The sequence below is a fragment of the Lactuca saligna genome, chromosome 5 (genome assembly GCF_052625555.1).
Source record: "Lactuca saligna cultivar CGN05327 chromosome 5, ASM5262555v1, whole genome shotgun sequence".
Classification (NCBI taxonomy): Eukaryota; Viridiplantae; Streptophyta; class Magnoliopsida; order Asterales; family Asteraceae; genus Lactuca; species Lactuca saligna.
In genome coordinates, this window is record NC_136421.1 from 227509022 (window position 1) to 227530123 (window position 21102).

A 21102-nucleotide genomic window follows, 5' to 3' on the forward strand; every position below is an offset into this window, starting at 1 on the left:
ACAATATCAATAAACTTACAAATAAGACATCTAATGCATATTTAAAGAAGGTTTTGAAAATTTGTGATTCAACCAATTTATTTAAAATATGTCATTACTTATTATTATTATTATACATTGAATTACTTACTTAATCATCACATCATTTGTATTTATTTCAAAATTTTAGTTTAAAAAATGTTTAATATTTATACCTGCATATTTAACTTTTGTTTTAATCAACTAGTAATAAATAAACACAATTAGTAATTGTGGTTGTCAAAATTAGCCGCTTAAGACAATTAAGAAAATCTTTATCTATTTATGCATAGCTAATTACATTAAGAAAATCTTTATCTCAGAAAAGTTTTTGACATGACCAAAAGAGAGAAGAGGGGATAGATATGAAAACTTTATTCTAATACATTTTTGTTTGGGGGCGGGGGTATTTTAATTTCTTAAAAATATATAATTAGTTAAAGAAAACATAAATAAGTTAAAAATAATATAAATGCCATTTTATATGTATAAATCAATCACAAAAGGAACTAAAATCACATAAAAAAACAGATTCTCTTAATTGTCCTGAACCGACAAGCCGTAGATGCGTTACATTCAATTTCAAACACTACCATAGCAATAAATATGATTAATTTACTTAATTTGATTGTTAATAAATTATTTCTAAATGTTTCAAATGAAAAATTGTATGCAAACAAAAATGTGCGTGACATTCGATTTTTTCACAAGTTTTATTAAACATAAATATTATTCAACACAAGTTTTTAGAAAATTAAATAATAATTTTTATCATTCAACCCTTCAAATGTTTTTTTGAAGAATCAAATTCATTGGAACATCTAGCCATGGTATTTGATAGGGTGAACACTGTTCGTAGCGGTTTTTGGTCAAAATCGAAGTGCAAACCGCAAAACCGAATAGTGAAGCGGTTTTGCAAAACTAAAAAACGCATCCTACCGAAATTTTTTGGTTTTTGTAAAACTGAAAACCACACTATCGGTTTTTGTTTCGGTTTCGGTTATTGTAGTTTTTTCAATTTTTTTTGTTTAAGGTTCGATTTTTTACTCATCGTTAGTATCTATCTGTATCATTCACGACTGAAAAATCCCAATTACTCAATTTTTGTTAATACGTCCAAATTAAACGAGTGAAGTATGTCTTTCTAATTTGGGATTTCGAGGGGTTACCACAAAAATGTTCGTTAAATTCTTTATTGCTTCCTCTACTGTGAAACTGGAAGCTTTTTGATTTACAAGGTCTCCCGCATCCCAACGACCTTGCCCCCAATCTAACAGGTTTCAGTTCTCATTAAAAAAATCTAGACGATGAGAGAAACCCTAGCATCAACCTCATCATCAACAGCATCCGATAGCACTCCACCAATTGAATCAGCTTGGCTTAATGCTCACGAAAGATTATCACCTCGTTGGCAATCCTCCGCTCTTTCGCCCCAGGTACCTTATTGATATCGAGTTTGTTAGGTTTGCGCTGTGCTACTTCTTTTACCAAAGGCATATGTAGTGTTTGCGATTCTAAAGTTTTGGAATTTGATGTTCGGAAAATTTGGGATTACAATCATATTCTAAAATTCAAAATTCACAGTGAGTATATACACTCTTAGTATGATTACCGACTAAAGAACGCTTTCCTGATTTAGTAACCGAAAGAATGAGTTTTTCTGTTGGTAAATTTGTTTGCAGTCTGCAATTCCAATTGCAATATCTAGGGTTAACCAGGTGGATGCAGGGAGGCTCGACATTGAAATGTCAGCCATGCTCAAAGAGCAAATGGTTAAAGTTTTCTCTGTTATGAAGGTACATCACGCGATTCTGTGATTATCCATGATTAGTTGATTACTATCTCCTAATTAACCACAATCAGATGTTTTTTATACTAATCAGTCGTGTTCATCGGAGATTAATTATGTTCCTCTTCTTTCCTTTTTGTGATTAGCCAGGATTATTATTTCAATACGAAGCAGAACTTGATGCTTTCCTTGAGTTTCTTATCTGGAGGTTCTCAATTTGGGTTGATAAACCTACTCCAGGAAATGCTCTCATGAATCTACGTTACAGAGATGAACGCACCATGGAAACAAGAGCAAAACGTAAGCTTTTTAAAGCAATTACACAATATGAAACATGTAATGAAGCTTTTATCTTATGGTTTCCATCATCATCCTTCTAGTTAGAACAGGGTTAGAGGGACCTGGGCTCACAGTTTATCAGAAAATATGGTACTGTGTTGCTACAGTTGGTGGTCAGTATATTTGGACTCGTTTGCAATCCTTTTCTGCTTTCCGCCAGTGGGGTGATTCTGAACAGGTATCTAATATTCAATCTCAACTTATTTTCATTAAAAAAACTTAATTTCTTTGATGATCAAATTAAAGAATTAACATCTATTTTCTTTTCTTTTCTCTCTCTATTCCCCTCTTGATTTTGTTTGTTATGTGGGCAGAGGTCACTAGCTCGTAGATTATGGTTTATAGTACAACGCGTTGAAGGATTTTATAAAGCTGCATCTTTTGCTAATCTGCTTGTATTTCTCTACACCGGAAGGTATATGAAAGAAATAGTAACATACTTGTTTCTTTGTATTACAATATTGTATATTTACGTATTTGTCCCTTTTGAATACAGGTATAGGAATCTTATCGAGAGAGCTATAAAAGCAAGACTTGTTTATGGGAGCCCTCATATGAATCGTGCTGTTAGTTTCGAGTACATGAATCGCCAATTAGTTTGGAATGAATTTTCGGTAATAATCATTCTTATTTATTTAACTATCATATAAATCACCAATTAATTTTTTTTAGTAATTTTTATTCAGGAAATGTTGTTGTTGCTACTTCCCCTTCTCAATTCGTCTTCCATGAAGAATTTTCTTCGTCCATTCTCAAAAGACAACTCTTCAGGTTCTGTTGGAGATGAAACACTATGCCCCATCTGTCAGGCCAATCCAACAACCGTGTATCTCGCCCTTCCTTGCCAGCATAGGTACATTGCTAAATCAAAATTACCGTTTTGCCCTTCAGACTAGGGACCGGGACTGAGACCGATATCTCGTCTATGAAAAAGACATAAATGCCCTCCTCATCATAATTGGAGAACTTGTTTTGTGTTTTGATTTAACATAACAAGAATAATGTTTTGGTGATTGTTAGGTATTGTTATTACTGTCTTAGAACGAGGTGTGCTGCGACTCCGTCGTTCCGGTGCACCAGATGCAGTGAGCCGGTTGTTGCGATGCAACGGCATGGTGGTTTGGTTGACACGAAAAAAGAATAAGGGCATTTACGTCTTTTGCGAAGACGAGATGTGGGGTTTATATTTAATCAGGAATGAATATTTCTTGGAACACAAAAGCAATAAATTATACTTAATTTACTTTTGATCATTCTTTCACATTTGCTTAGGCTATTTCTTATACTTCTGGTTGAAATAAAATGTTGGCTTAAAATATTTAATTTTTTTTCCTCCTATAAATTCTTTTAATCTCCTACAATTTTGCACAACCATTTCACTCTCTATTTCTAAAAAACGTTTATAAAACTTAAAAAAAATACAAGATGGAATCATCTATATTGGACCATGGCAAACCAATTTTTTTCCCCCCACAACAATCGTAGAAGCACCAACCTTCATTTGGGCTAACGGAGCTGAAAGTTAACATCTAAAATTAGAGAGCAGATTTAAAAGAGATTGTAAAAAACCAAAAAAGTTAAAAGTAGTGCAAATCATTCACACATCCAAAAGATGAAAAATGAAAAAAGTTCAAAGGAGCGTAAATAATCAGCTAAGAGAAAATGTGAAACGAGTATTTGGTGTCCTTAAATGATTTTGACACATAGTGGAAACCTGACACACGAGCTTGGTCTCCTTTAAAAAAAACAAGAAACATAATGTTTGTGTGCATTATATTGTATACTATGATTATAGAAGATGAAGCAAGCAATGTGTAGATGTGATGAAACGTATGTTCAACCATCTGATGAACAACAAGAAATTGATGCCCAACAATATCAAACTAATGTTTGGGAAATATGTAGCCGAGAAACGCATAACTACCACCACTTAGATTTGATGGGACATATTTAAACCACTCAACTATTCAATGACGAAAAATAGATGTATGTAATTTTCTTTCCTTATAAGGTTTATGATTTTTCAAGTGGAATGATTTACTTTTTTATTTTACTATCCTATATATATATATATATATATATATATATATATATATATATATATACATACTAGCAGCATACCCGCGCAAAGCGGCGGAGCGTGTAAATTCTTTCGGTGATATGTTTCCTCTACAAAAATGTTATGTTACAAAAGAAAGTACATGTCGAAGACAAAATAATCAAACTATGATGTTATTTGGGAGATGAATTCATTTTTTGTTCCTAGACGGTGGGCTTTATAGCAGAGGAGGGAACAAAAAGGTATATGCGATTGGAGGGATATTTGAATCAACATGCTAAATTTAAAGATATCTAAAAAGGTTCAAAATTTGAATGAATCCGGGATTTGAGGGAACCATATCAAATTGCTGAGAAATATAAGGAGATTTGATGATAAATATTTGAATTCAAAATGTGGTTAAAATTTAATATTATTTTATTAATAGTTACTTGTACTATCAGCTTCATCATTTGAACGTTTTAAAAAAATATTATTATTATAATCAATCTATTTTTAGAAATAGTTAGATTTCTTTTATAAGATAGTATATATATATATATATATATATATATATATATATATATATATATATATATATATATATATATATATATATATATATAGTAAATTACACGAATCGTCCCTATGGTTTGGGGTAATTTACACGTTTGGTCCCTAATTTACTTTTTTAACTCGGAAGGTCCCTACCGTTTGTTTTTGTTACGCGTTTAGTCCCTTCTATTTGTTTTTGTTATGCGCTTGGTCTCTGTCTTACCTAAAAAGACTATTATTTGAATATGGAAAAATGATGGGATAGGTAGGGTAAAGTGAGGGGAGTGGGGTTGAGAGTGTGTTTATTTAAATAAATTAAAAAATCATGAGCAAAATAATCTTTTTAGGTAAGATAGGGACCAAGCGTGTAACAAAAACAAACAATAGGGACCCGAGTTAAAAAAATAAGTTAGGGACCAAACATGCAAATTACCCTAAACCATAGGGACTATTTGTGTAATTTACTCATATATATATATATATATTTCATTATTGTTAACCTTATATTTATTTTTGTTTTTATACGGTAAGTCAAATGTTTTAAAATTAATAATTATTATTTGTTTTAAGAAAATGTGAAAGTTAAATATAAAGTTATTGTCATTAAAATCTTATGAAACCTGGTTTAATTTGATCATGTTTTGGTTAGCCTGTGATAAAATTAAAATGATGATGGTGGTGATCGGCAACGTACAGGTGGGCGATGGTCTTAGTGGTAATCAACAACAACATATAAATGGATGATGGTCATGCTTTTGTTACCCTCGAAGAAAAACAAAAGCGGTGATAACTAAAGTGAAACCATCGATAAAGAAGGAGGGTTCTGATGACCAAAATACTTATTGCGACCATTTAAAACTAAAAACAAGTGTTTGTAGGGTTTGATGACAAAAACCCTTGAATATAAAGTATAATATAGTTTGAAAAATAAAATGAAAGATGAAATATATGAGTGATATGACACTAACATGATAATAGAAAATAAAAGATTAGATATGACCATAACATATAACCTTATTATACATGTTATGATAAATACTTGGACAATCTTTTGAATGTTTTGTAAGCTTTGTGCGGAAAATAGTTGTTTGATCAATTAGTTTTAGACTAAAACTAATTGATGATAGCAAGAAAGTATATGATTATATCATCGATTAGCTACATATGTTTGATATCCTCCCCTGTATGATAAGTTTATGGTCTAATAGTATTGTTTGTCTAGTCATCTTGTATGTATCGTAAAAATATAATTGTGATATAAGTAGAATAGACTAACAATAGTAGGAATGTGTAATAATAATAATAAATCCTAATAAAAAAGTTTAGATATGTATAGTCAGCCTAACAACAATTAGTCTAAAATTGACGTTTGTAAGAATACAGTTACAATAATAGTTTGGTCAAACATAATAGTCAAAGCCAAAATCTAAAATCGGGGAACCATCCCTCTTATCCCCAAAATCTAAAGTAGAAATTGTGCCTCTCACAAACTTTGTCGCTGCTGTCCGGCCACCGCCACCGCCACCGCCACCGCCCTGCTGTTGCTTGAGTCTTGAGGTTTGACTTGTTATCTCTTTTCTTTTTCATTTCGCTATTTCGCAATTTCGGCTTGAGCATTTCATGAATTGTTTATGTTGCTTACTGTTATAGTACTTCTGGTAATTACCAGTTGTTATTAGTGAATATTTTGTTAGGCTTTGTTAATGGGATTTGGGAGAATATTCTAGTCACGGTTGTTCATCGTTAATTGTTAATCGCTAGTAGTTATCATTATGATAGGGTTTGTTAAAAATATAAATTTAATTGTTAGGGAATTATAGTTTAAGTTAGTCGTTCGTTGTTCATTGTTAATTATGAACAATTACAATCTAATTGGTCTATCATTCTACCAGTGAAAAAATGAAAAGGAAAGCATCAGGAACATCTTCAACTGTAAATGAGTCCATTGATACCCCTCCACCTAGCTCTTCTCCTACGATGCTAACTGAAGCTGATTTGAATGATCTGCCATGGGATCCATCCGAGAGAAAAAGAATTTCAGAGTATCACCCTGATCAAAGAGACGAGATAAGAAAACAATATCTAATTAAAGGACCTTGTCAACCACGTGGACATACATTTCCATGGAGAGTAATAGGAAACAAGAAAAGACGTTTCAACCCAGCTTGGTTTAATCAATTTAGTGATTGGTTGGAGTACAGTGTGAAAGTAGATAAAGCCTTTTGCTTATGTTGTTACCTGTTTAAAGACCATGTTTCAAAACAAGGTGGATGTGATACTTTTGTGACAGAAGGCTTTAACAGTTGGAATAAAACTGAGAGACTTAGTCTTCATATGGGCAATGTTAACAGCTTACACAATAAAGCACTTAAGAAATGTGAAGAGTTTATGAAACAAGATGAATCTATTGCTATTGCCATTCAGAACAAAAACAATTTTGTCAAGAATGGGTATCAAATTCAATCAAGTCCTTCTAAATCCACTACTTCTCGCAACAATACAGCTCTTCTTGTAATCGATATGCAGGTATCCTTTTCTCCTTTCACTCTAACTCACACACACACACACACATACGCTTCTCTATGCATTTTGTTTGATAATTACAATTTACATCCTTTTGACAATGTTTTTTTTTTCTTCTTCATTCTAGAATGATTTCGTGTTGGAGGATGCGCCATTGCGCGTTGATGGTGGCCTTGCTGTAGTTCCTAATGTTATCAAGGCAGTTGAGGTTGCTAGACAACGTGGCTTCCTTGTTGTTTGGGTACTTTTCTATATAAATATATCGTTTTTTTCTCATTCTTTTATCTTCTTAATTTAACTTTTAGTATGATAGAACGTATTTGGAATACTTCTACGATGCTAGTTAGTTAATGATATACTATGGGGTTGTTTCTTTTTGACTTAATCTCTACAGAACGAATTAATGTAGGTTGTAAGGGAGCATGACCCAATGGGAAGAGATGTTGAGGTGTTCAGGAGGCATTTATATGGTGATGGAAAAGCAAAGCCTACTTCAAAAGGGAGCAAAGGGGCAGAGCTTGTTGATGGTCTTGTTATGAAAGAAGAAGATTATAAGGTGGTGAAGACAAGGTTTAGTGCCTTCTTTGCTACAAATCTTCATTCATTTCTTCAAGGAGCAGGGATTGATAGTTTAGTTGTTGTTGGTAAAATAAATTTGTTTTTTGATTATTCTGTTATTGGTTTCATCATATTGGTGGATATAGATATAGATTAATGGAAGTTGATTGTAGGTGTTCAAACTCCAAACTGTGTAAGGCAGAGTGTTTTTGATGCTGTGGAGCTTGATTACAAATCTGTTACAGTTATTGTTGATGCCACAGCTGCTGCTACACCTGATGTACATGCTGGTATGTTTTATCTTTTTGGCTTTATTTAACAAATTATTATACGAAAATTCAAATATTCCTTTCCGTACATTATTTATAACTAATAGAGTTTTATTGAACATAATATACACACATTAAAATCGTAATTTTTAGTTATTTATAGAAAAGAGTAAATTACAGAAATGGTCCCTGTGGTTTGGTCGAATTCTCACTTTTGGTCCCTAAGTTTAAATTTTGATAGCTTACATCCCTGTGGTTTGTGAAAATTGCACTGTTGGTCCTTGGTCCAGATAAAAAGACCAAATTACCCTTTCTTTCTTTTTTCTTTTTCTTTTAACAATTTATTATATATATATATATATATATATATATATATATATATATATATATATTATTGTTTTTTATCTTTATTTTAATAGAATTAATATAGATTATTTATAAAATTATTTTTATTTTTTAAATCAATTATCTAAATTATATAAAATCATATGATTATTATTATTTATTTATCTTTGTTTTTATGGTTTAAAAATCTTTTAATATTTTTGACGTTTTATTTAAATATATATTTTTAATGTTTTTTTGACGTTTTGTTCGTGCAATATAATTATTTTTAATGTTTAGTTATTTATGTTTGTTTATTTAATAAATAAACAAATATGAACAAAAATTATCTTTCGTTTAGTTAAACGAACGAACATGAACAATGGTCTCGTTTGTTCATTTATGTTCGTGAACGTTTGTTTATGATGTTTTTTTACGTTCATTTGTGTTTGTTCGTTTAATTTATTTATATTCATTTATGTTCAATTTTTTTTTATTATATTACCATATTATATGTTCGTTTATGTTCATATACGTTCAATTGTGTTTGTTTATCTTTATTTGTTTATGTTCGTTTATGTCCATATTCATTTATGTTCAATTTTTTTATTATATTACCACATTGTATGTTCGTTTATGTCCATATTATATGTTCGTTTATGTTCATATTCATTTCTGTTCAATTTTTTTATTATATTAGCATATTATACTAAATGAACATAAACGAACAAAGATAAACAATCACAATTGAACATATATGAACATAAACGAACATATGATATGGTAATATAATAAAAAAAATAAAACATAAATGAATATAAATAAATTAAACGAACAAACATAAATGAATGTAAACAAACATCATAAATGAGTGTTCACGAACATACATGAACGAATGAGACAATTGTTCACGAACTTCCCTGCCGAACAGTTTACGAACGGTTCACCGAACGTTCAGTTAGTTTACAGTCCCAAATATAAGTGAATGATGTAAGCAAAAAACACATAAAATACAACATTAAATAATTATATTGGACGAGTAAAATGTCAAAAAAAAAAAAACAACGTTAAAAAATATATTTAAATAAAAGTCAAAAAAATTAAAAGATTTTTAAACCAAAAAAAAAAAGATAAATAAATAAAGCAAAACATAAATAATAATATCATGATTTCATATAATTTAGATAATTGATTTAAAAAAAAATAAAAATAATTTTATAAATAATCTATATTAATTCTATTAAAATAAAGATTAAAAAAAAAAAAAAAAGGGTAATTTGGTCTTTTTATATGGACCAAGGACCAACAATGCAATTTTCACAAACCACAGGGATGTAACCTATCAAAATTTAAACTTAGGGACCAAACCAAACCACAGGGACCAATTTCTGTAATTTACTCTAGAGAAAATAAATCCCCTAATAAATTAATATTATTTTTCTCTAAAAAGATTTTTGGTGTTAAAAGTTACATAAATGAGAATGTGTTATATTGAAAATTTTACTCCATTCCTTGATGGAAAGGAAAACAACAGCCAGCCTCTGGCTAATGAAATGGCAAGTAACAAAATGGAAGGAATCACATTCCATAAGGGGGAAACCAATGGATTCAACCATTTCATTTCTTATCTGATTTTCGCGTACAAAAAACTCCCTTGGAATGGAAGGAACAACATAAGGTAATATGATTGGTTGGCTCGATGGAAATGGAATGAAATAAGTCATTCATAGATTTTTTTTGTTATGTATAATTAGAAAAGTAAACTGATAAATGGAAAAATAATATTATTTTATAACAATCAACTTTAACTAAATAAAGGTATAATACGCTATATTGTTAAATAAATTGCATATGAACATATTTCATGCCGTATAAAACATATACTATACTATATGTGTTTCAATTAGTTAAAAAAATTGTGTATCAGTAACAAGACTTGTTTATGAAAATATAAAAGCAAACACCATGAAAACTAGAAATAGAATTATAATAAAAACACCCATAATACCCAATGGAATGAATATAAAAATACTTCCATTCCATTCCCTTTCCTCTCCGAATAATGCATACCAAACACTACCTACCTTAGAGCTCATCATTTTCAAGTGTGGATCCTTTGTTTGCATAGGCGTAGGGGAATATTCTGTCAAATCTCTCAAGTGTTTTTAAGGTTCTAGTTGTCACTTTCTTTTTGAGCTCTAAAAGGAAATGGCTTTTATCATGTCTAGCCATAAAAGGTGACTATATATAGTTGAAAGAAAGGGATAAAGGTGTAAAATATTATATACATTTAATACATATATCAAGAAAAAGTTATATAGTCATATCAGTAAGACAATCATTAATAAAAGAGGGATAAAGCTATTATCATCGGGATCCATATGAAATGATGACCTCCACTCCACAAATAAAAGGTTAAATCTCAAAAACTTAATACAATACTGTTACTGGTTTTGTTAAACCCAGTTGCTTTATAATCGCCTTCTTGGTTTTGTTATATTTATGTTTTTCTTACGTTTTTGTCACCATTTTTGTGGTTATACTTATATATAAACTTTTTTTTTTTTGAATTTATTTTTGAACCAGCAAATGTTAATGACATGAAGAATATAGGAGTTGCAGCTCCAACACTTAAAGAATGGTGCGAGTCCAGTAGCTCCAACACTTAGAGAATCGTGCTAATATTAAAATATTATTTTCATTTCTTTTGAGCGTATGTCAATATGTATATATACACATAATTGAAGGGTTATATCTTTTCAAATCAATATGGTTGTAATGGCCTTCCATTGATTATCTATTAATGCCTTGTACTTTTGATTTCCTTTTACCATTTGGACATTCTGTGCAGTGTGCACTTAATAATTAGTGGCAGTAAATTTTGGAATTATGCGTATATTCATCTTAATATATATACTCCTTCACCAACGAATATACAAAATTATATATATATATATATATATATATATATATATATATATATATATATATATATATATATATATATATATATATATATTGAAATACTTTTTAAAATAACATTTAAATAGTATTGAAAAATATATAAGTGGAAAAATAAGAATAAAGTTCCATAAACGACAAAGTTTTTTAACACTTTAAAAGTAAAGTTGTCAAAAGACATACAAAGACATTAAAATTAACCAATGTTTTGAAAATTGGATACAGAGGCGTCAACACGAGTCCCACATGAGACCTGATTTACTTTTGGTTTTAACCGGTTTAGTAAAATTCGTTATGTAATATAAATACATTAGAAAACAAATTACTGAATAAAACATATCATAATACTTATACTATACATCATTTACTCATTATACTAAAAACCACACAGAATACTATGTTATGAATTCAGATCAATAACAACAAGATTCACAGATTGACAAGATTCAATTGATTCCTTTGATAAACAAAAGCAATAACAAGATGAAATGTTAGCCTTCGAGACGCTAACTATCTCCAAAAGAATCCTTACAAAAATATTCTGATTGCCCTTTACTGACCACTCCACTAACTTAAATACCCACAAGGATAACCTGGGATTAATTCCCAAAATGCCCTTGGTCATCTCTAGGGTGTGTAACGTCCTTGTTATCAGGTGTGGTCCCTACTGCTAGTGGCCTTGCCATATTTTTCCTTCTTTTGTACGTGAATTGGAGAGGTGGGTGCATGACATTACCCCGCCCCCAAGAATGGACCTTGTCCTCAAGGTCAAATTCAGGATACGTCTTCTGTATGTTCTCAAATTCTTCCTAGGTGGAGTCAAAATCTGGGGTGTTCTTCCACTTTATCAAAACTTCAATTCATTGCCCTGCATCATAGCTTACATTTCTCACTCCCATTATCTTTTCGGGTTCCATCTTTAGTTCCAATTCTTCAGTGAACTGTGCTGGAATGATTGGGGTTGCTGTTTGGTCACCAATGGCTTTCTTTAATTGCGACACATGGAAAACGGGGTGAATCTTAGCTGTTTCTGGAAGGAGTAACTTGTAAGCCACTTCCCCTATCTTCTTTGTGATCAAGAATGGGCCAAAAAATCGAGCGCCAGCTTCTGAAACGGCCTGTGTGTGACCGATTGTTGTCGGTATGGTTGAAGCTTTAAATACACCCAATCCCCTTCATTGAACTTGACTTCCATTCTCTTCTTGACAACGTGTATCTTCATCTTCTGTTGAGCTCGCAATAGTTGTCCCTTAAGCTCATCAAGTATGGTATCCCGTTCCTTCACCTGGTCTTCGACATTGGACACCCCAGTCTGTCCCTGTTGAATACGGATGATACGAGGAGGATCCCTGCCATACAGGGCCTTGAATGGAGTGCACTTGGTGGTCATGTGGAACGATGTGTTGTGCTAAAACTCTGCCCATGGCAGCCATTTGGACCAGGATTTTGGTTTTCCTTGAATGAAGCAACGAAGGTACATCTCAACCGCCTTGTTAACAATCTCAGTCTGACCATCCGTTTGTGGATGGTAGGCTGTGCTTCGCATTAATTCCGTCCCTTGAAGCCTGAATAACTCTCGCCAAAACAGGCTCATGAAAACTTTTTCCCGATCAGAAACGATCGATGATGGGAACCCATGTAGACGCACCACTTCTTTCACGAACAAGGCTGCAATCGAAGCTGCAGTAAAAGGATGTTTGATTGCCAAGAAGTGGGCATATTTGGTCAAACGGTCTACTACCACAAGAATAGTATCCAAACCTTGAGACTTGGGAAGTCCCTCAATGAAATCCATGGATATTTCATCCCAAACCTGATTTGGAATTGGTAAGTGTTGGAGTAACCCTGCTGGTTGCGTATTGGCTGCCTTTTGGGTGGCACATTCATGGCACCTTTGAACATGTTTCTGGACCGTCTTACGTATCCCGACCCAAAACCATTCCTCTGTCAGCCGCTGGTAGGTCTTGAATTCCCCAGAATGCCCCCTTATGACCGAATTATGGAATTCTTCTAGGAGAAGTGGGATCAAGGTGGAGTTTTGAGGTATAACGAGTTGTCCCTTATACAATAATCGATGATTGTTCACTGTGAAGCCCACATGAGTCTTTCCTTCATTGAGGATATCACTTGTTACTTGTTGAATGAAGGTGTCAGCTTCAATTCTTTTTGCAATTGGTCCACGGGTAGAGACCAAGAAGATGTAATGCTGCCCAGTTCTGGGTTAGATGTAAATTCCCGAGATAAGGCATCCGCTACCTTATTTGCTGTTCCTGGCTTATATTGGATATCGAAATCGAACCCCAATAATTTGTACATCCATTTTTGATACTCGGGTCCAACCTCACGTTGATTCATCAGATACTTGAGGCTCCTTTGGTCGATGCGAATAATGAAATGTCGTCCCATCAGATAGTGTCGCCATTTCTTCACAGCTAAAACAATAGCCATCAACTCCTTTTCGTATATATATTTTAGTCGGTTTCGCACCCCTAACACTTGGTTGTAGAAGGCAACGGGGTGACTGTCTTGGGTTAACACGACTCCAATTCCCGCTCCAGAAGCGTCGGTCTCCACCACAAAGGGTTTTGTAAAATCAGGCATAGCAAGGATACGGACTTTGATTAAGTAATCTTTTAACGATTGGAATGCTTCTGTGGCTTCCAGTGACCATTCAAGGTTATCCTTTTTTAGTTGATCGGTTAGAGGGGCAACAATCTTCGCGTAACCCGAGATAAACTTCCTGTAATAATCCATTAACCCCAAAAACCCTCTGAGTTCCCGTAGGGTGGAAGGGGTGGGCCAACATTCAATGGCTTTAACCTTCTTATTGTCAACGGCCACCCCTTGTGCTGAAATCATGTGCCCCATATACGCCACTTGTAATCTTCCGAGTTCACACTTTCCCGGGTTGGCATAGAGCTTATGTTTATCCAGTAGTTCCAGCACCAGACTTAGATGTTTCGCGTGTTGACGTTCATCCGGACTATACACCAATATATCATCGAAAAAGACAAGCACGAATCTTCTAAGATAAGGCTTAAACACCTCATTCATTACTGATTGGAATGTAGCCGGGGCGTTTGTGAGCCCGAAGGGCATGACGAGAAAATCGTAGTGGCCTTCGTGGGTTCGAAAGGCTGTTTTCGGAGTGTCTTCTTCCTTCATTCTAATCTAATGGTACCTGGATTTGAGATCCAGTTTGGAGAAAAACTTAGACCCGTGCAACTCGTCCAACAATTCATTAATCACAGGTATAGGAAACTTATCCTTTACTGTAACCCTGTTCAAGCTCCGGTAATCCACGCAAAACCTCCAAGATCCGTCTTTTTTTTTTTTTTTTTAACTAACAAGGCGGGACTTGAAAATGGACTTCTGGAGGGACGGATAACTTCTGCCTTTAGCATGTCTAACAACAATCTTTCGATTTCTGCCTTTTGCGTGTGTGAGTATCGGTAAGGTCGGACTGATACTGGCTCTGTTCCTTCTTTGAGTGTGGTTGTTGGTTCGGGGGGGGGGGGGGGGGGGGGGGGGGGGGGGGAGGCCACCCTTCCATTCAAAAACAGTGGAATACTTTTTGATAACTGACGTTAAAAATTATGGAGTTTCTGAGGGTAGGTTGGGTGATTCAAGGGATTCCAGGTGGTTGAGTTGCACCAACAGCCCACCTCTAACGGAATTAATGGTGCGGATCATCATTTTAAGAGACACCCTTGCACGTCCCAACGAAGGATCTCCTTTCAGTGTAATTACTTGACCGTTGACTTGGAATTTCATTATTTGGGTTTGCCAGTTGGTGGTCACTGCTCCTAATTTCTCCAACCATTGCACTCCAAGAATAACATCTGAATTTCCCAAATTTTAAGGGTATAAATTCTTCCACAATGTCTAGCCCCTGTATATGGATCAAAACTTCTTGGCATTTTCCTTGTCCAGAAACTGACTCCCCAGTGCCTAAGATAACCCCAAAGCCAGGTGCAGTGGCGACTGGAATTTGCAATTTCTCGATGAGAGTAAGAGACAAGAAGTTGTGGGTGGCACCTGGGTCGATCATTACCACCACTTCCGTGTTATTCAACCATCCCCTAAGTTTTAAGGTTTTCGGATTGGCAATACCTATCACCGAGTTCAAGCAAATTCCTGATAAGAGGGCGTTGATGGGGCCTTCAGGCGTAGGTTCCAACTCCAATTTCGGAGTTGATTTTCTTCTATATCCTCCTCTTCTTGAATCACCATTACACTCAACTCCTTCTTTTTGCAGCGATGACCAGGGTTCCACTTCTCATCGCATCTGTAGCAAATTCCTTTTTCCCTCTTGCTTTGAAGTTCCTAATCAGTGAGTCTTCTAATTTATGTGGGTCGGGGATGATTGGGATTAAGGGAACTAGTCCGTGCTCCCGCCATAGATGAACCTTTAGGGGAGTAGATGGTGGTTTTGATGGGTGTTATCAGGGGCATGGTCTTCTGTAGGGGGGGGGGGGGGGGGGGGGGGGGGGATACCAACGTGAGATTCGACTTCTGATGGGTATTGGGTCGGAGCTTTGCTTCTACCTTAATGGCGATGGACATAGCATGATCAATAGATCTGGGCTCAAAAAGTTGGACCTTAGACCTAATGTCTTCCGTGAGCCCATTGACAAACTGGCCCATAACCACGTCCTCCGGAATGTTTACCAGTGGTGCAAGCAATTCGATAAAGGAACGTTGGTAGTCATGGACTGATCCGGTTTGAGTTAGGGCTAACCATTGCTGGTAGAGCGTACCTGCATGAATCGGCCGGAATTGTCTAAGGAGAAGCGACTTCAACTCGTTCCACCTCGTGACCGGTCTTCTCCGGTGCTCCCATTGAAACCAAAGTAGGGCATCACCTTCAAGGGATACTACCGCCGCCTCCATTTTATCACTTTCTGATAACCTATAAAAATTGAAGTATCGCTCTGTTCTCAGGATCCACCCATCCGGGTTTTCCCCATCGAACAGAGGCATATCCAACTTCTAATATCTCAAGTTGTGACCGTCTCCACCCCGATTTTCGTATCTCATTCCTCCGGCATCACTACGAAACCCCCCACTGTAAACTCCTGGTGTTCCGTCTGTTGAATTGACCGGAGTGTTGTTGTTCTCCTCCCCCATCGGTTCTTTCTCATTAGGAGTTGTTGTTTGGTTCTTGACTATGGCCCCCAATACTTCTTCGAGCTTTTGATCCATCTTAGATTGATGTTGGTCCATCTTCAACTGAATAGAAGCTAGGGAGTCCGCTTGATGTTGGATTTTATGGCCTTGAGTCTCCAATCGATCATATAAGATGCCTAGTTTAGCCTCCAGCGATTCCACCCTCTTGAGGTGAGCTCCACCAGTCTCTTTCCCACCACCTTTCTCTCCAGCTATTTACCCAGGTGACTGCTCTGATACCAATTTGTTATGAATTCAGATCAATAACAACAGGATTCACAGATTGACAAGATTCAATTGATTCCTTGATAAACAAAAGCAATGACAAGATAGAATGTTAGCCTTCGAGACACTAACTATCTCCAAAAGAATCCTTACAAAAATATTCTGATTGCCCTCTACTGACCACTCCACTACCTTAAATACCCACAAGGATAACCTGAGATTAATTCCCAAAATGCCCTTGGTCCCCTATAGGGTGTGTAACGTCCTTGTTATCAGGTGTGGTCCCTACTGCTAGTGGCCTTGCCATATTTTTCCTTCTTTTGTACGTGAATTGGACTATTGGAGAAGTGGGTGCATGACATACTACTCATCATCTACGGTTTGTCATTCCAAAAATGCAACTTGAATGTTTGTTTTTCTTTGTTAACACATTCTTGTTTTCCAATCCGTCCATTTAACTCAACCTTTGCCAATCAAGAGATTTTTAGGACTCATGTATCCACTATGTAGTTTTATTAATTTCTAATTTTGTATCTTTTGTACATTCAAGCTATTTTGCGATCTAATCATATTTTTTGCAGTCACATCATTGCTACATGAATATTGAAAATATACTTCTCAACTTCTTCTTCATTGGTCATTACATCATTCTTCAACTCATTTTAAAAAGAAAATGAACGAAAATAAAAAAATAAATATCCCAAAAGTATTATAGTAATTTCAATATTTGAATAGACCAAATAAACAAGAAAACTAACCCAAAAAAAACCATCGATCCAAAACACTTACAAAATTTAGAAAAAAAATCACATACCCCACGTAGATTTTTATACTATTTTATAACTTATTATAGAAGAAAAAGAGAAGAAAAACTAAGAAAAGCAGTTATGAGGGTAGTGTTAACTTTGATGAACATCCGCACTTGTTACCCATTTTTAATAATCCTACCCCTTTAATTATTATTTTTTTGGTAGTCTTTTAAAGTCAAAACTTTATGTCACATCAACTACATTATATATAATTATTATGTTTTTTTTTTAATATTTTTTGGATGTTTATTAAAATGTTTTTAACCAATAGTGTTTAAAAAAATAAGTTTAATAATTATTTTTTATGTTTTTCTAATATATATATTTTTTATTATTATTATTTTTTTAACTTTCGACTGAGGAATGCTTTATGTATCTAAGTGAGAAAAGTATTTATATACAATAACAAATAAATTTCTTGAAAAATATTTTTATATGTATATGATTTAAATGGACTAAAAAATATTTTTTTTTTCTCTTTACCTCAACCATTAAAAAAAGTGTTTTTTATTCACTTAAATAAGAATACAAAAAATGCCTTGTATACATGAACCAAAACAAAAAAAAAAAATGATATGCATATGCTCTATATATATAATTTTTGTCGCAAAAAAAGGTTTTTTTCTATTCAAAGTTATAATAAGAAAAATATAAATAGTTAATAATTAAATTATGTGCAAAGTAATTGACCATTTATAGTTGGATTATTAATTAATAATCTAACGTATAATATTCTTGCTAGTATTAAGATCAAAATGAAACTAGTTTGTTTTGTAATTTATAACGCATAATAAAGATTATCCATAGCAATATAAAAGAGGATGAACAATAGAACCGGACAATATAAACAATATAAATATTTAATAATTAATATAATAAATTAAAAGATTATAAAAAATGGTTCTTCCTTTTCAAAATTATATTGTTAGAAGCCCCCAAAATTGTAATGTTAAACATAAATTAATAAAAATGTTATAAAAGTAAATTTATGAGACATATTTGAACAATAAATAAATAAACTTCAATGTAAATCACAAATATTAATATTTTGTACTAAAACAATTATTAAACATATATGAAAACGAAAAAATAATAAAATATTATACCTTAATTTTTTGGACCGCAGAAAAAAATATATAATCAATTATAATAAACTTATCAAGTAAGATAATTACAAGTTACTGGACCGAAGCAATGCATTTGATCCAAAGCATTTTGCCGGTAGCTAGGTGTTTGTTTTGTTTTTTAGGAGAAACTTAAAAAAAAATAATAAAAATTAATTAATCTATGTCAAAATAGAATACAATTGTAGAGTGTATTTCATGAATAAAAAGAATATCTCGTAATTAGAAAAAATATATATATAATCATTACCTAATTATTAAGGGGTAGAAATAAATGGAAAGAAAGTATGAATAAATGTTGCCTTCCTTTTTACTATTTTTTCCATTTTTTCAAATTAGTAACTTAATCAGCATTGTTGTATTTTTTTGGATAACTCAAAAGTAAAAAGTATTATATTGTTGATAAGAAAGTCGGTATTACTTGATAAAAGGAAAATTTTATATAAAAGATACTTATTTGAAGTTCTTGATTTATATAAATTAAAATTTATGTAGATTTTTGTTTTGAAAACATAGTTACTTTAGTTCAAAAGTATCTTAACTATCACATGAAAGATATAATAAATTAAAATACTAACTTTAGAATATTATAAAATAAAAATACGTATCGTAATATATTAACTCTAAAAATAATTATTGTAAACAAAAAATACACAATCACTAATCATATTAATAAATTTATATAAGTTATCCACATTTCACAACAAGATTTGAACTATCAACCATTTAAAAGAAAAACGCATTTGAATGCACTATACTATTAGCCTATTAGGCTACCACTACACGTTTTTGGTTAATAATCTGAATATCCGATATGTGGCTTTATTTCCGGTTGAATTTATGCATATAGTTTCTTTAATTCTTACATTAAATTCTCTTTATCGATTATTTTGAGTTACCCATTCTGATTTGGATTTGACACATTATTATTTTGATGGGGAAATGATTTATTAAGGTAATTAACTGTTGCCCTTCTACTCAATTGATCACTTTCCTTTTTATTTTTGTATCTCATTTACCATTGAACTTATTGTAGGTGTTCACAGAAACCATTGTTCTATTTTGTTGGGTGTAGTTGGGCTTATGGTCCTTGTGTAGATGAAAGGCTGAAAGAGGAGCCAAAGCAGGGGGTGATGAAAACTTAGTGCGAGACGGTTAGTGTGCTTATAATTCGAGTTTAAAAATTTAATCTTGCAAATACTAGATGTATGTTAATGAACTTTGTAACATGTTCTTATATGTGTTATTTGACTTATTTCTCGTATATTATGATCCTTAATCTAATGATGTATGTGAAAGGAAATCAGAATTTGAACGTGAAGAAATTTCAAACCACACAAACTAAAAATTATCTGGAAACCTATGCCAACAACTGGCAGTGCTTGGACTTCATCTTCAAATTTAATCTCAACCGATGTCAACCTTGACAAGATTGAATTAAATTCATTGACATGATCAAGGACCGACTGAGTTGTGACATGCTTAAGCCTAAAGCAATTTCAGGGTGCAAAAAACATCTCGCCCAATCAGTGGCAGTGCTTGGACTTCATCTTCAAATTTAATCTCAACCGATGTCAACCTTGACAAGATTGAATTAAATTCATTGACATGATCAGTCACTGAGCCACCTTCCTTCATCTTCAGGTTTACTAATTGTCGAAACAAGTGAACCTTATTCGTCATTGAAGGTTTCTTGTACATGTTGGATAGCGCTTTAATCAACCCATAAGTTGTCTTCTCATTGACAATGTTATAAGAAACGTTCTTTGCCAATGATAAACGCACCATACCAAGTTCCTGTCGATCTAACAACTCCCAATCCTCCCGCTTCATAAGGAACGACTTATCTTCTAACAACAGTTCATGTAAATTCTTTTGATAGAGGTAGTCTTTAATTCGCATCTTCCAGAAACCAAAATCTTTTCCATTGGACTTGTTAGGTGACAACAAAACAAGTTAAGCACTTCAGACAAATATAAAAAACAAACTTCGGTGAACTTACAAAATTCTGAAAAACATAAATCAAAAGAACACAATATTTAACGTGGTTAGATCAAGGTGACCTACATCCACGGACGAACGAGAGAGAGAGAGAGAGAGAGAGAGAGAGAGAGATGATTTTATTAACTTTTTGGAGTAATTACAAACACTCAAAGTTGTATCTCACTTTTTGAGATCTCACCGAAATCTAGAAATTTACAATGAAGGGGGGTATGAGCCTATTTATACTTGAATGATCAAACCTAAAACCCTAATGGGTCAAGCCTATTGGCCCATAGGCCCATGAATGGTGACAACTAATCATATCTGACATGCACCGTCTTCTGGAACATTCTTTCATCTTGAGCATCAGGGTCGGTCCAGACGATAGGTAACCCGGGTGACCGCCCAGGGCCCACGT

General features: G+C 33.4%; 2 protein-coding genes across 7 annotated transcripts; both read left to right on the forward strand.

Annotated features, from left to right (window-relative positions):
- The first annotated feature begins 1158 nt into the window (after positions 1 to 1158).
- On the forward strand, positions 1159 to 3399 carry TED3 (Pex2/Pex12 N-terminal domain-containing protein / zinc finger (C3HC4-type RING finger) family protein). 2 transcript variants are annotated; one of them, XM_078994028.1, is made up of 8 exons: positions 1159 to 1454; positions 1701 to 1814; positions 1954 to 2107; positions 2188 to 2324; positions 2461 to 2561; positions 2643 to 2760; positions 2833 to 2999; positions 3167 to 3399. In XM_078994028.1, the coding sequence occupies exons 1-8, from the start codon at positions 1326 to 1328 to the stop codon at positions 3288 to 3290; spliced, it is 1044 nt and encodes a 347-aa protein (XP_078850154.1). In that variant the 5' UTR covers positions 1159 to 1325; the 3' UTR covers positions 3291 to 3399. The 2 variants fall into 2 exon arrangements, with proteins under 2 accessions (XP_078850154.1, XP_078850155.1); XM_078994029.1 differs by lacking the exon at positions 1159 to 1454 and adding an exon at positions 1476 to 1601.
- A 2764-nt stretch (positions 3400 to 6163) lies between these two features.
- On the forward strand, positions 6164 to 19965 carry LOC145045713 (uncharacterized). 5 transcript variants are annotated; one of them, XM_078994032.1, is made up of 7 exons: positions 6164 to 6296; positions 6632 to 7265; positions 7390 to 7503; positions 7672 to 7906; positions 7994 to 8110; positions 9948 to 10091; positions 19738 to 19965. In XM_078994032.1, exons 2-6 carry the CDS (start codon positions 6639 to 6641, stop codon positions 10043 to 10045), a joined length of 1191 nt encoding a protein of 396 aa, XP_078850158.1. In that variant the 5' UTR covers positions 6164 to 6296; positions 6632 to 6638; the 3' UTR covers positions 10046 to 10091; positions 19738 to 19965. The 5 variants fall into 5 exon arrangements, with proteins under 5 accessions (XP_078850158.1, XP_078850157.1, XP_078850160.1 ...); XM_078994031.1 differs by lacking the exon at positions 19738 to 19965 and adding an exon at positions 11000 to 11243; XM_078994034.1 differs by lacking the exon at positions 9948 to 10091.
- The last annotated feature ends 1137 nt before the right edge of the window (positions 19966 to 21102 follow it).

Bases quoted from the DNA above. Each gene is read 5' to 3' on its own strand.
- LOC145045713 (XM_078994032.1), top strand. From the start codon at position 6,639: ATGAAAAGGAAAGCATCAGGAACATCTTCAACTGTAAATGAGTCCATT. The intron at 7,907-7,993 runs GTAAAATAAATT...AGTTGATTGTAG, and splicing joins TGATAGTTTAGTTGTTGTTG to GTGTTCAAACTCCAAACTGT. The intron at 8,111-9,947 runs GTATGTTTTATC...GGAAAACAACAG, and splicing joins TACACCTGATGTACATGCTG to CCAGCCTCTGGCTAATGAAA.
- TED3 (XM_078994028.1), top strand. From the start codon at position 1,326: ATGAGAGAAACCCTAGCATCAACCTCATCATCAACAGCATCCGATAGC. The intron at 2,325-2,460 runs GTATCTAATATT...TTATGTGGGCAG, and splicing joins AGTGGGGTGATTCTGAACAG to AGGTCACTAGCTCGTAGATT. The intron at 2,761-2,832 runs GTAATAATCATT...ATTTTTATTCAG, and splicing joins TAGTTTGGAATGAATTTTCG to GAAATGTTGTTGTTGCTACT.